Source organism: Curcuma longa, chromosome 2 (genome assembly GCF_044706935.1).
Source record: "Curcuma longa cultivar G26 ecotype Majalengka, Jawa Barat chromosome 2, ITB_CL_G26_1.1, whole genome shotgun sequence".
Lineage (NCBI taxonomy): Eukaryota > Viridiplantae > Streptophyta > Magnoliopsida > Zingiberales > Zingiberaceae > Curcuma > Curcuma longa.
In genome coordinates this window covers 11,752,050-11,764,094 of record NC_133862.1, presented here as the reverse complement: position 1 = coordinate 11,764,094, position 12,045 = coordinate 11,752,050, and the positions used below count along the sequence as shown (strand labels likewise).

Genomic DNA, 12,045 nt, shown 5'->3' with positions numbered 1-12,045 from the left:
TCGAGCCACAATCCACTCAATTGTGAATTCTTTTAATTTTTATAATTTCTCGATTTACCTCTAGTCATAAAATCAACTGTGTATCATAAAAATCAACTCATGTAAAATCACTTATGTGATGGATTCCACTTTTTACTGAAGTGAATTCTCTTAATTTCCCATTCAACATTGGTTTGTCAGACTTATTGTTCTATCAAACTCTTAGTAAATCTTAATCCGTTAGATTTTTATATTCACTGCACATGTGATTTGAACTTAAATTGTTTGTCAATTATTATTAAATATAAATTCTAGAGTCTAATTTTATCTTAATGTTTTAATATTTTTAGATGTGATAAAACATGTATACTCATTACACATGTAGAAAAAAACTCTAATTATTTTAAATACATGAAGATTATTTTAATTTTTTATAATGTAGAAAAAAATAAAATTTTTAATGTTTTATAATGTAAAAAAAATAAAATATTTGGTGTGGATAATCTTAAAATATTTTAAATATTGAGGGTTTAGATTAATATTGGAAACTGCTAGTTTTTAAATAAATAATAAATTTAGAAATCAGAAACATATACTAAACTTTATAAAAAAAATTTAAATTCTTTTGTTAAGTAGGATGCATACTGTTAAATGCATAATACCTATTAATTTAGCTTTAGTAAATTTGTTTTTCAAAATCAAAATCGACAAAATCTTATTCATATTCAGTCACAAAGATTAAACAATTTTATAGATTTTAAAATATTTTTTAATTAAATCTTCAATATAAATGCTTTTAGTAAATTTTTAGATTTCATGTCCTACTCAAATTAAAAAATTATCCATGAAGACAACCACAAGCAACCTAGTTAGCAATTATAATATTTCACAAGGTTCCCCGAGGCAACCATCAGTTATTAAAAACTCACAAAAGTCACTGATTTTTTATTTTTTATTATTTTTGTTCTTTTTAAATTTGGGAAGTAGTTTTACATTTTACCCTATAAGTGTAATCTAAAGCTGTAAATGAACTGAACTTTCGTTAATAAATTTAATATTTAATTTAATAAAAATTTATTTATATTTATTTAATACATATAAGATTAATTAAATAAATAAATTTAAATAACTCCTTAAATTAAATAAATAAACTTGAATATATATATATATATATGTTCAACTGATTAATATTAGTGAATAATATTTATGAACAATATTTATATGAATCATATTTATCAATAAAATTTTTATCAAATATGATAAATAAATAAATAAAATTTTAAAATGAATAAAAAAATTTATATTATCAACTTCAATAATCAATTAAATAAATTTAAAATATAAAAAATTTTAAATAAATTTATTTTGAAAATTTAATAATATCTAAATCTCAAACCAAGCTTGAATTAAATTTCAACTCATCAAAAAAAATCAAGTTAAATTTAAATAATTATTTTAATGATTTAATTTATTTTAAACTTAAATTCGGCTTATTTACCATTTTATAAAAAAAATAAGAGAATGAATATTTTATAGGTCAAATTTTATTTAAGTATTAGATTTATTTAGTGGATAAGCATGGATATAATTTGAAGTTGAAATTTATCTAAAAAATGAAATGTAAAGGTTGCCCATTTATCTCTGGGGTGATCGGGCGGGTCGGACGGGTTCGTGCGATTTTCCCACCCGACCCACCATTGGCGGGTTAATAAAATTTAAACCCAACTCGATTTTTTTTTTCGCATCAAATTCGGCGGTGGCGGGTCCGGCGGGCGGGCGGATTGGCGGCGGATTGGCGGGTTATCGAATGTAAAAAAACGAATTTTACGGATGATAATTGATATAATAAGCGTCTACAAAAGAGTCTAAAATACAATCCATAGTTTTATAACTAATCAACAATGTTCATACCAAAATAGGAAGCATCTCATGGCCACACAAAAAAATAAGGATAATTCATAATTACACCAAAGTCCAAGTCCATGTAATTACCGAATTATACCATTGTAAAAAATCCCAGGGCCTACAAACATATATTTTATTATTTGTATATAAATAGGCGGGCGGGTCGGGTTAAGTTTATCTAAGTAAATAAATGTAAAGGTGGCCCATTTATCTGTAACACTGAAAACCTACCCCCACACAAAATGAGGCATTTCATTTTCATGAAAATCATACACGCAACCAAAACCACCGAATAATTCTCTCTCTCTTTCTCTCCTCTCTAGATCTCTCGTTCTCGGCAAGCATTGCCCACCGGCTTCAAGAGAGTAGAGGGGAGCGGCGAGGAGCATGTCTCGGCCGTGGCTTCTGGTGGCGGCCGCCGCCGCCGTGGCCGTCCTCGCGGTCTATGTCCACGTTTCGCTCTATTCTCCCATCTCGCCTCTTCCCCTACGCCTTCCTGTCTCCCCCTTCAACTTCCCTTCCAACAACCTTCTCCAGGTATGCTAGCAGCTGCTTCCTTCTTCTTCCTTCCTTCCTTCTTCTTCTTCCTCAACTGCTGAATTGTTACGTCAAGCTCAGGCGGTGGAGAAGCTAGGAGAGGGGAAACTGCAAGGGCCGGAGGACGTCTACGTGGACGGCGATGGCACGCTGTACACTGCCACGAGGGACGGCTGGATCAAGCGGATGCTCGCGAACGGGTCGGATTTCGAGGATTGGATGCTGGGCGGCGGGGGGGCCCTCCTCGGCCTCGCTCTGGCCAGGGACGACCCTGAGCGAGTCCTCGTATGTGATGCCGACAAGGTTTCAACTCCAGATCGCCCACGTTAATTTCCTTGCTTTCTTCTGTTTATTAATTACGACTGATTTTTTTTATTAATTGCGCGAGTATCTTATTTTTATTTTTATGAGAAAATAATTCTTCCTTCTGCATGAAAATGACAGGGCCTGATAAAGGTGGGGAAGGAGGGAGTTGTCACTCTCGCGTCCCACGTGGACGGTACCAGAATAAGGTAATATTTCAGAAATTGAAAAGAAGACTAAACTGCAAAATTTTCCCTCCAGAGATTTTTTATGATAAAAATTTTGTATTTTTTTTTCTTCTTTTTCTTAAATATTTTTTACTACAGTAGTGATTTGTCCTATTAGTATTATATCACTACACGGAGTCGAAACAAACTTCTCAAATGGCTTCGACATGGCCCTTTCTTGAAAGGAAAGAAAGAAAAAGTGAACAAGTAAATGTTGTTTCGAATGGATATCGTAGATGGTCAAATGATTAGTTAACAGATTTTTATTTCACGCACCGTTGTTTCAACCAACGAAGGAATTTGAGAAGAAGCCGAGTGAACGGATTAGTTGAATGTCAGAGATTTTCGATAAATGATTCTGACGTTCAAATCAATATTGATAGGAGAAGAAGAAGTATGTGTAATTGCTAAATTTACAGAGTGAATTTTTATACCTAGGGAAGGGTTATATATTTCCAAGAAAGAATATCCACATTGGTCTAGGGGCATATCTCTACCGAGGTCGAGGGAACAAGTTTTGACGATTACTAGCAGATGACCCCTGACATGAGGCACTTGAAGGATCAAACCTGCCAACTTTGTAACCGCCTTGTGGTTTGACAATGCTGATTATTCTTACTTTTTGACGGTATGTGCAGACACGAAGGGATCCAGGGAATCGGACGTGATAACCTCGTAATTGTCCTGACCCCTTAACAGGGCTCACACGCTTGAGGATTTTGACAGCTTCTGTGGTAGACAGGTGGTAGTCAAGAGGGGTGAAGAGACCGAGGGAGTCAAAGGGCCGCTTAATTGAGAGATCTGGAGAGAACGAGCGATGGAGGAGCTAAGTCATTCGAGAGTCGGGTTATCGTAAGGCAAAGTCGTCGAGTGGTCGAGTGTCCGAGAGAGATGGAGTAATCAAGGCGGCCGAGGTCAAGGTGGCCAAGACGACCGTGAGAGATGATCGAGGTCGGGATGATCGAGATACCGAGATAATTGAGAGATTGAGATGGTTCAGGTTGGGATGGCTAAAAGACTGAAACGATCGGAATGGTTCAAGTCGGAGTGACCGAGAGAGATGGAGTAACAGAGATGGCCAAGATCGAGATGATCGAGGTCAGAACGGTTGAGAGGCCGAGACGATCGATAAATCAAGATGACCAAAAGACTGAGATAATCGAAAGACTGAGATGACTCAGGTTGAGGTTGGCAGGGCCGAGAGGCCGAAACGATCGAGAGATCTTGAGACCAAGATAGTTCAGATTGGGATGAGGATATTAGTCTATTGACTATTGATTTTATGACTTGACATATCGACTTGCCTCTTAATCATTTCTATCACATAAGATTAATCAGAATCCATGATGTTTATTGAAAAGTTTAAAGGCAATGAGTGGACAAAGGAAATTACCAAGAACACTGTTTCCGACGAAGCAGTGACCAAGATTTGCAAATAAGCTTTAGAACTAGTTTAAACAGACTCGAAGCTAATTCAAGCTTCTCTTGATGATCATTTACAGTTTCAATGATGTCTGATTCATCGACTCTGAGATCGATAATCAATGTGCGATGGAACTCTTAAACCTTTTCCGCCACATTTGGGGGCTCATCCTTCATCCTTGAATTGGCTTTAATTATAAAGATGATCGTACGTAGATTAGTTTGGCTCAAAATCTATGAGTAAAAATATGTAGTTGGCTTCAAATTTTGCAGATTAGCGGATGACTTGGCGGAGGCTTCCGACGGCAGCATCTACTTCAGCGACGCAAGCAGTAAGTTCGAGTTCCATGATTGGTTTCTCGACTTTCTCCAGGCCACGCCTTCTGGAAGCCTCCTCAAGTACGATCCAGAAACTAAGGCGACCTCGGTGGTGCTCAGTGGCCTTTCCTTCGCCAACGGCGTCTCACTCTCCGCGCAGCAAGACTTCGTCGTCGTGTGCGAGTCATCAAAGTGAGGTTTCAATTCACTGTGCCTATGTTATTATTGTTGGCCATTGTTGTTAACTTGATTTCTTTGCCGCTAACAAGCATGATGATTAATTGTGATTTCACAAAACCAGATTTAGATGTTTGAAGCATTGGCTGAAGGGGGACGACAAAGGCCAGACTGAAATCTTCATCGACAATCTCCCAGGATCTCCAGACAACATCAAGCTCGCACCTGATGGCTCTTTCTGGATTGCAATCTTGCAGGTCTAGCTACTTCTCCTTAGAATATATCCTTTCCTACTCCCTGCCGATCGACGAGCGATCACAAGCTAACTAATGACTAGCATGGCCTGCAGCTGACGCCAAAAGGATTTAACTGGATTCACGGGTCGCCGACGGCAAAGAAAGTGATCGCTGCATTCCCGACACTCCTCGAGGCGGCCCAGGCCACCGCGACGAAGGGAGGTGCCATGGTTGTCAATGTGGGGAGCGACGGGAAGATGAGGAGGATGCTCGATGATTCCCAAGGCAAGGTGATGTCTTTCGTCACGTCGGTATTGGAATTCGATGACCACCTCTACATGGGTAGCTTAGTTAACAACTTCGTGGGCAAGTTACGGCTGAAATGATCGTCCATGTTCTTGGATCACGAAGAAGAACAGAGCTTGCTCCGGGGTGATGCTCAACTGAAACATTAAGCTTCAGGAGCAGCAGATATATATCTAGTTTGTTTTAGTTTTGATATAGTTAGTGGGAAAAACTTGATCAATTCTGCTTCTGTCAAAAAATTGTTATTGTTGTTGTCAATTGTTGTACGATTTTACTTTTGTTATGCTCTTGTTAGAGAGCTATCGTCGTTAAAGAACTTTATAAATCTTTCAATAAATAGAGAACGAATTTAAAGTGCATACATTCATTTTTCTCAAGAAATTATTTGCTCCTATCATGATGATAATGCACTCAGATTAAGCAAATATTTTTTCACGATATATATAATGGATTCTCTTGGGTTATCACAATGATAACCAACTGCTTTTTCTCTTTTGATTTCTAAAGTTTTGTTTGTTGTCATCAACTTTTCTTCTTTTTTTTTATTTGCAGAGGAGATACCATTATTATTGTTCTTTGGATTTTTAACTTCTTTCACCATAAGCACCTTAGAGGATTGTTCCTCTGAATTATTATTACAAAAATCTTCCTCAATACCAAGATGACTAGCAAACTCTTCTAAAGAAAGTCCTCCATTTCATGCTTGATATTATTTTTATAATCTTTCCATTAATTAAAAAGTTTATTTATTATCGAAGACACAACAATAAATTCATCTATATGCAATCTATGTTGTACAAATTAATTATAAATGTACATGACTTGCTAAATAATTTTTCTAGTGTTGACCATGCGATAATGAAAAAATTTAAAAATTAATTTTTTTTTTACTTGTAGCATCTTCATATTGATACGTAACTTCAAGTGAGTCCTAGATTTCTTTTATGGTTTCCTTATTGAAATATTGGTCCAAAAAAGCATTGGACATTGCATTGCAAATATGTCCCTTGTACACATAATCATCTTAATCCCATTTTTATCTTGCCCTTACTTGTGCCATAATTTCATTTTCTTTTTTAGTCGGTTTCAGTTTGCAAATGTAATTTCTTTTGCCATGTCTAAAATTTTCGACATCAAACCTTTCCAACTTGACAAAATCTATAGCAAAGTTACGAAGCGAATTTCCTTAAGAAGCAATAAATAGTTTCTTAAAATTATTGGTAGGAAAACTTGATCGATTCTTCTTCTGTCAAGGAACTATTGTTGTTGCTGTCGCTTGTTGCAAGATTTTACTTCATTAGTTTTGCACTTACAAGGGAACTGTTGTCATCAAGGAACTCCATAAATCTTTCAATAAATTAGAGAACGAACCTAAGATACATATGATCACTTTCCTTAAGCAACTATTTACTTACACCATGATAATACATTCGGACTAAGCAAATATTCCTTTAGGATATAATAAATTCCTTAATAATGTTATTTCCAAAGTGCACACTTGAAAATAATCTTAAATATCTTGAATTTATTCAAATTCAACAATTGAATATTTATATATTGTTACTATAGTACAATAATATATAAATAATACTTCAAAAGTAAGTAATTTTAAGAGGAAAAATTTTTATTATAAAGATGATGAATTATTTGTATATATTTTATAATGTTTAAATCATTGTGAATAAAAGAATATACCTTTTACATCATAATATTTTATTCAAACATCGATAAATAAAAAACCATTTCTTTTGAAAATGATCTTTCATTGCAATATCAAAAGACATCAAAGGACACAATTGAACAAACATAACTATCTTGCTTCTTTGTTCCTTCTCTTCTTTTTCATTTTATAGAAATCACCAACAGATACCTGAAGACAAGGTTTCATGCAAGAATCCAGATCTTGTCTATGATCACTTGAGTTTGCCTTCGGTGACAGTGTGATCCCTTTCCTTTGAAGATGAAATTCTAAGTTGATTAGCCTCCGGAGCATAGCTGAGTTGGTTGTGACGGAACAGACTTATAGAAAAGAACAAAGTTTGAATCTCGACGAAGTCGAGCAATACCTTTCCTTTGTCATGATCAATTATAATTTTTTGATTTATTTTTTTATAAATAATTATTAAGCGTGATCGTATGGGACCGCTGAGGATGACAGATTTAACTTTTTTACATAAAAAATTCAAATAGGTTAAAATGCTGTAAATATTCAGAAACAGTGGATCGCCTAGTACAAGCTCGCAATCTGTGGGCTACAGAAGACTTGCACCTCCATGAGTATCGCCTTGCCCATGTCCCCGAAGATGGACTCTTTCCCATCCTCTCTCTTGGCGTAGGACAAGCCCAGCCTGGACTTGGCCTGCCTCAGGTCCCCGACGCCGGAGCTCGCGTCCGGCCCCGTGAACACGCCCATGACCGGCGTCAGCGGCGGGCCGATGAGCAAGCCGTCAGCCCCGAACTGCGGGCCGCCCCTCGCGTAGTCAAAGATGGCCGCGCCACTGCCCCCTACCTTCGGCAGCACCACCGGCTCGCTGCTCGCCGACTCCGACTCCGACTCCTTCCAGTAGAAGAGGAAGGCATCAAAGGTGTCGTAGTAGTCGTCGGTGCTCCGGTAACCTTCCGGGTTGAACGCCCCAAACTTGAAGGAGGTCGAGGTGTCGGCGACCACCACGCAGGGCCCGTTGAAGTCGCAGCGGCGGTGGAAGTCGAGGGCGCTGAAGCCGTCGACGGAGGCCCTGTAGCAGCACTTCAGCTCCCTTCCTAACTACATAAACAAGTAAATTACTCAACTCATCGATCATTACTTAACTGATTAGAATCCGATGACACAAAGTACCTCTCAGATAGGTTTTAGCCACCAGTGACGGAGGGAACGGGAGGAGATCGACGTCATGGTACTCGAACGGAGGCTTTTGGCGGCTCCTCTGCTCTCCGGATCTTCGCCCAGTCGAAGAAACTTACAGTGATCGACTTCCTAGTTCTCGGTAGGACGGCAATGGAGCTCAAAATGCAAGCCATGAGCATGAAAAACAACCAAGAGGATCTCCCAAATGATGGGAACAAAATCTTATCCAAACGTTGTAGTCTGACAAATGGCAAATTGTTATTGGGCAGTTTGAGATCTCACAATTTTGCTACTCAATTCACGCCCATTGAATCACAGAAACTCGGAAAGCAGACATACTAGCTAAATTATTACAGCATCCAGTTCTCAATTACATAGCACATAGAAATAGTAGCTGCTGAATCCCTAAACATTAACATCAACAAGGAAACAATAGGTAGTCAAACATTGACATACGTCTTTCCAAACTTAAACAGCAGACAGACATACAGACAGACAAACAGAGAGAGAGAGATGGAGATAGATAGACAGACAGAGGGAGAGTCTCTTGGACCTAACCATGGTTGAAGTGGCAGGGTTAGATGAACCCCTGAGACCAAAAATATCTCTCCGGGGTCCATTGGGCTGAACTACGCAGAGCTCCACAGCCATCTATGAAGCTCAGATTGTTAGGATGGACAGGGAGTAGAGACAAATGCCAAAAACAAACACTGGCTCTCCTCCACACCTACTTTTGCAAGGGCTAGAACTCCCCCGGGAGCCTAACCATGCACAAATGTACACTCAAGAAACTAATCAACAGAAAACAGGGTTAGTGAAGTCATCTCACCTTAAATATTCTTGGAAAGATGAATGGTCAGTCACACTGAAAAGAGTCCTTACAGTACAGGGTAGTTAAATAATCGTCGAGTTTAATTAACTAATAAAGATGGTCATGTTCTTCTCCATAGAAATATATATAACTCACAGAAGACTTAAGCTAAGTAATGACCACTACAGGGCATTCCTCACCTTGAAGTTGGCCAATGGATGTCGAGTAATGACCAGACTAAATGTTAGCTCAAAGCTCACCACGAGCAATTGGGTTGTTAGTGATCAGATGGATCTTGTTAGCTACCTTTGTTCTGAAGGTATAGTGCCCTACCTGTGGGTAGATATCCAATCAATCACCACAGTAATCTGACCATGATGAACGCCCCATCCCTTGGTCTAAAACAGAATACGGGGAGGGAGCTTAGTAAATGTTAGCGAAGACTCGTACGACACGTGCAGACAGAGATGAAGGCTGAGGGAAACCATGGTTAGGCCAAGGGTTGCTCCGGCGCAGTCGTCGGAGAGAAGTGAGGAGGAATAACTCTGTAGCGATAGGATACTGGAGCTGCAGGAGGGCTTGGCAGGGTGGGAGCAGCGACAGCCATAGTCATGCCTGTTTGATAGCAAAGGACACTGCTAAAGATATTAGTACGCCTCGATCGAGTTTAAAGAAAGCAGAGAGCGCATGCAGAGAAGGCATGCAGTTTGGCAGCAGGGCCGTGGGCAAACCTGCTTGCGCCGTGGGGCTGGGCGCCAGGGAGATGGGCACGCCCCCGTAGAGCTGGGCGGCGAAGCCCGTCACCCCGGCCGTGGCGGTGACAGCGGAGTAGTGGAACATTTGAGGGAACTGCGTGCCGTAGCCTTGGCCCAGCTGGGCGTAAGCAGCGGCGGCGGCGCCGCCGCCCTGTCCGAATTGGATGTAAGGGTAGTAGCCAGCTCCTGCAGACGACACCATCCCCGTCGTCGCGCCTCCATAGAGCGGGTACTGAGCAGCCGCTGCTCCACCATACATGTTGTAGTAGCTCTGGTAGTCGGACTACAAACAGAGTCATCAGTAAGTAAGGCTTCATCAGCGACTCCATTAAAAGGATGGATAAGAACAAATTAAAGCAGGTGACATACCGTAGCATAGTTGTACTCGGTCGAGTATGGTGAGAGCCTGAAAATGGAAAGTTAGAGTCGAGATTTTGTGCATGCAATTAGTATAAACATGTAGTAGATGTATGCATGATGCAGAAACAGCTAGGGAGAGGTGCAGGCCACCATGGCTGCTTGCATTGCTTTAAGGTCTAAGGAGCATGCAAGATGTCGACCATGTGTGTCCATGCATGCACGTGGTGGCACCAGAGCTAGCGTGGCTTCTTTACAGCTTGCATTGCATGCTTACCCATAGACATAGTAAGGGATGCCTTGGTGGTGGATGGCATAATGGGGAGGGAAGGTTGCAGCAGCAGGCGAAGCAAAAGCTGCTCCTGTTCCACCGTGAAATGATTTCATTACCCTAAAGTTCCTGCTCCCTCCTCCTCCTCCTGTCATTAAAACTAATGATTAACCTCAGTCAAAGAGAGTTAAATACAGCACTGTAACTGACACTTCTTTCTTTAATGGATCATTTCTGTAGCTAGCTAGCTGTGTAATATCATTAACGATTATGCAATTAAAACTCTCAAGGAAGCTTCGATTTAACAAAATGAAAAGCTCTCAGCTGTAGGCTTTCAGATCGTACCACTCTTTAACACTGATGTATATTTTATGCATGTTTTTTGAAGATAATCATGCAAACCACTCATGGTAATGATCGAGATACAGCTCATTTGGGTAGAATATTTATAATTATTTACCAGAACGCATGCTGAATCTGAGGTACAAAGTTGTTTATATGTCTAAGAGAAACATGAGGCAGGAATCAAATAGATCATAAACAAAAAGAGAAAAAACACACAAACCATGAAGAGGTGTTGTAGGTTTAGATCTCTGAACGCCCAAGGAAGCAAGGTTACAATTAGCCCTCCTTCCATCGATCACCGGAGCAGGATCGATGCAAGCTCTCATGGCAGCCTCCGGCTCACGAAAAGTCACCTGAATCATTATTATTTTTTACAAAAAAAGAAAAATATAACTATCCTCGAGGTGGAATAAATGCAAGTTTAAGATTCTGATTCTATGTATAAGACAGCTACGTACTTGCTTATATCTGCAAGAAATTACAGGAAAATTAAAGAAAAAGAAGTGAAGAACTGAACTACGTATACTCACAAAGCCATAGCCTTTGGATCTTCCGGTGTTCTTGTCAGTGATGACGACGGCCTCCAGGATGTCTCCGAACTGCTCGAAGTACTTCCTCATGGTGTCTCTCTGCGTCTCCCAAGCAAGCCCCCCGACGAAGACCTTGGTGTGGGTGGTGTCTCCGAATTGGCCTGCCTGAGCACTCATCTTCTTCCTAGCTCGATTCCCCCGCCTTTCTCCTTCCCCGCCTTCCCCCCACCACCGCCAACAACACACCACCGAACTGCGCGAGGAATTCAGAAGGGAAAGGAGAGAGAGATCTAGAGAGAAAGAGAGAGATACAGGAGAGAGGAGAGAGGGAAGAAGGAAGGAAGGAAGGAAGATAAAAAAAGGTAAAGGAAGGAAAGGGAAAGAGACCACAAGGAGTAGGACCTATTGCATTATATATACTCTTGCTGGTGCAGTTGAATATTGTTGGTGTGCCATGGCCCTCAAATTGTCGATGAACACCATCGCCAGCGCTGGTTGTGCCCGAAATGACCGGCGTGCCCATCGGGAGCATTCGCCATGTGTGGAGCTCGGAGGGAGAGGCAACAACGGAACGGGGGAATGTCGATCGAGACGGGAATGCGGAAGCAGTTGGTGACAGAACAGAACAGAATCTAGTTTAATAAATTTGGATAATGCCAGATTGTGTGCTGTTCAGTTACGTTTCATGGTGGATTTTCTGTCTCTGTCTTTTTCTTTTCTT

The 12,045-nt window shown here is 40.0% G+C and overlaps 3 protein-coding genes across 5 annotated transcripts; 1 reads left to right on the top strand and 2 right to left on the bottom strand.

Annotated features, from left to right (window-relative positions):
* Positions 1-2,136: 2,136 nt before the first annotated feature.
* On the top strand, positions 2,137-5,771 carry LOC141816233 (protein STRICTOSIDINE SYNTHASE-LIKE 4-like). Its single transcript, XM_074704059.1, has 6 exons — positions 2,137-2,421; positions 2,503-2,724; positions 2,866-2,933; positions 4,647-4,883; positions 4,993-5,125; positions 5,218-5,771. The coding sequence occupies exons 1-6, from the start codon at positions 2,272-2,274 to the stop codon at positions 5,488-5,490; spliced, it is 1,083 nt and encodes a 360-aa protein (XP_074560160.1). The 5' UTR covers positions 2,137-2,271; the 3' UTR covers positions 5,491-5,771.
* A 1,866-nt stretch (positions 5,772-7,637) lies between these two features.
* LOC141821626 (uncharacterized) lies at positions 7,638-8,906 on the bottom strand. The gene is made up of 2 exons (XM_074708996.1): positions 8,814-8,906; positions 7,638-8,174 (listed from the first exon to the last, which is right to left on the bottom strand). Exons 1-2 carry the CDS (start codon positions 8,904-8,906, stop codon positions 7,638-7,640), a joined length of 630 nt encoding a protein of 209 aa, XP_074565097.1.
* LOC141821894 (putative RNA-binding protein ARP1) lies at positions 8,030-11,691 on the bottom strand. Of its 3 annotated transcripts, none has more exons than XM_074709273.1 (7): positions 11,325-11,691; positions 11,015-11,147; positions 10,456-10,597; positions 10,191-10,227; positions 9,798-10,104; positions 8,247-9,681; positions 8,030-8,170 (listed from the first exon to the last, which is right to left on the bottom strand). In XM_074709273.1, the coding sequence occupies exons 1-6, from the start codon at positions 11,499-11,501 to the stop codon at positions 9,557-9,559; spliced, it is 921 nt and encodes a 306-aa protein (XP_074565374.1). In that variant the 5' UTR covers positions 11,502-11,691; the 3' UTR covers positions 8,030-8,170; positions 8,247-9,556. The 3 variants fall into 3 exon arrangements, with proteins under 3 accessions (XP_074565374.1, XP_074565373.1, XP_074565375.1); XM_074709272.1 differs by having other exon boundaries at positions 8,046-8,174; XM_074709274.1 differs by lacking the exon at positions 8,030-8,170 and having other exon boundaries at positions 9,568-9,701.
* Between the last annotated feature and the right edge of the window lie 354 nt (positions 11,692-12,045).

Bases quoted from the DNA above. Each gene is read 5' to 3' on its own strand.
- LOC141816233 (XM_074704059.1), top strand. From the start codon at position 2,272: ATGTCTCGGCCGTGGCTTCTGGTGGCGGCCGCCGCCGCCGTGGCCGTC. The intron at 2,422-2,502 runs GTATGCTAGCAG...CGTCAAGCTCAG, and splicing joins CTTCCAACAACCTTCTCCAG to GCGGTGGAGAAGCTAGGAGA. The intron at 4,884-4,992 runs GTGAGGTTTCAA...TCACAAAACCAG, and splicing joins GTCGTGTGCGAGTCATCAAA to ATTTAGATGTTTGAAGCATT.
- LOC141821626 (XM_074708996.1), bottom strand. From the start codon at position 8,906: ATGGCTGTGGAGCTCTGCGTAGTTCAGCCCAATGGACCCCGGAGAGAT. The intron at 8,175-8,813 runs GTTAGGTCCAAG...TTGTTTATGTAG, and splicing joins ACCCTGCCACTTCAACCATG to TTAGGAAGGGAGCTGAAGTG.
- LOC141821894 (XM_074709273.1), bottom strand. From the start codon at position 11,501: ATGAGTGCTCAGGCAGGCCAATTCGGAGACACCACCCACACCAAGGTC. The intron at 11,148-11,324 runs GTGAGTATACGT...ATAATGATTCAG, and splicing joins GATCCAAAGGCTATGGCTTT to GTGACTTTTCGTGAGCCGGA. The intron at 10,598-11,014 runs GTTTGTGTGTTT...TTTTAATGACAG, and splicing joins ACCTACAACACCTCTTCATG to GAGGAGGAGGAGGGAGCAGG.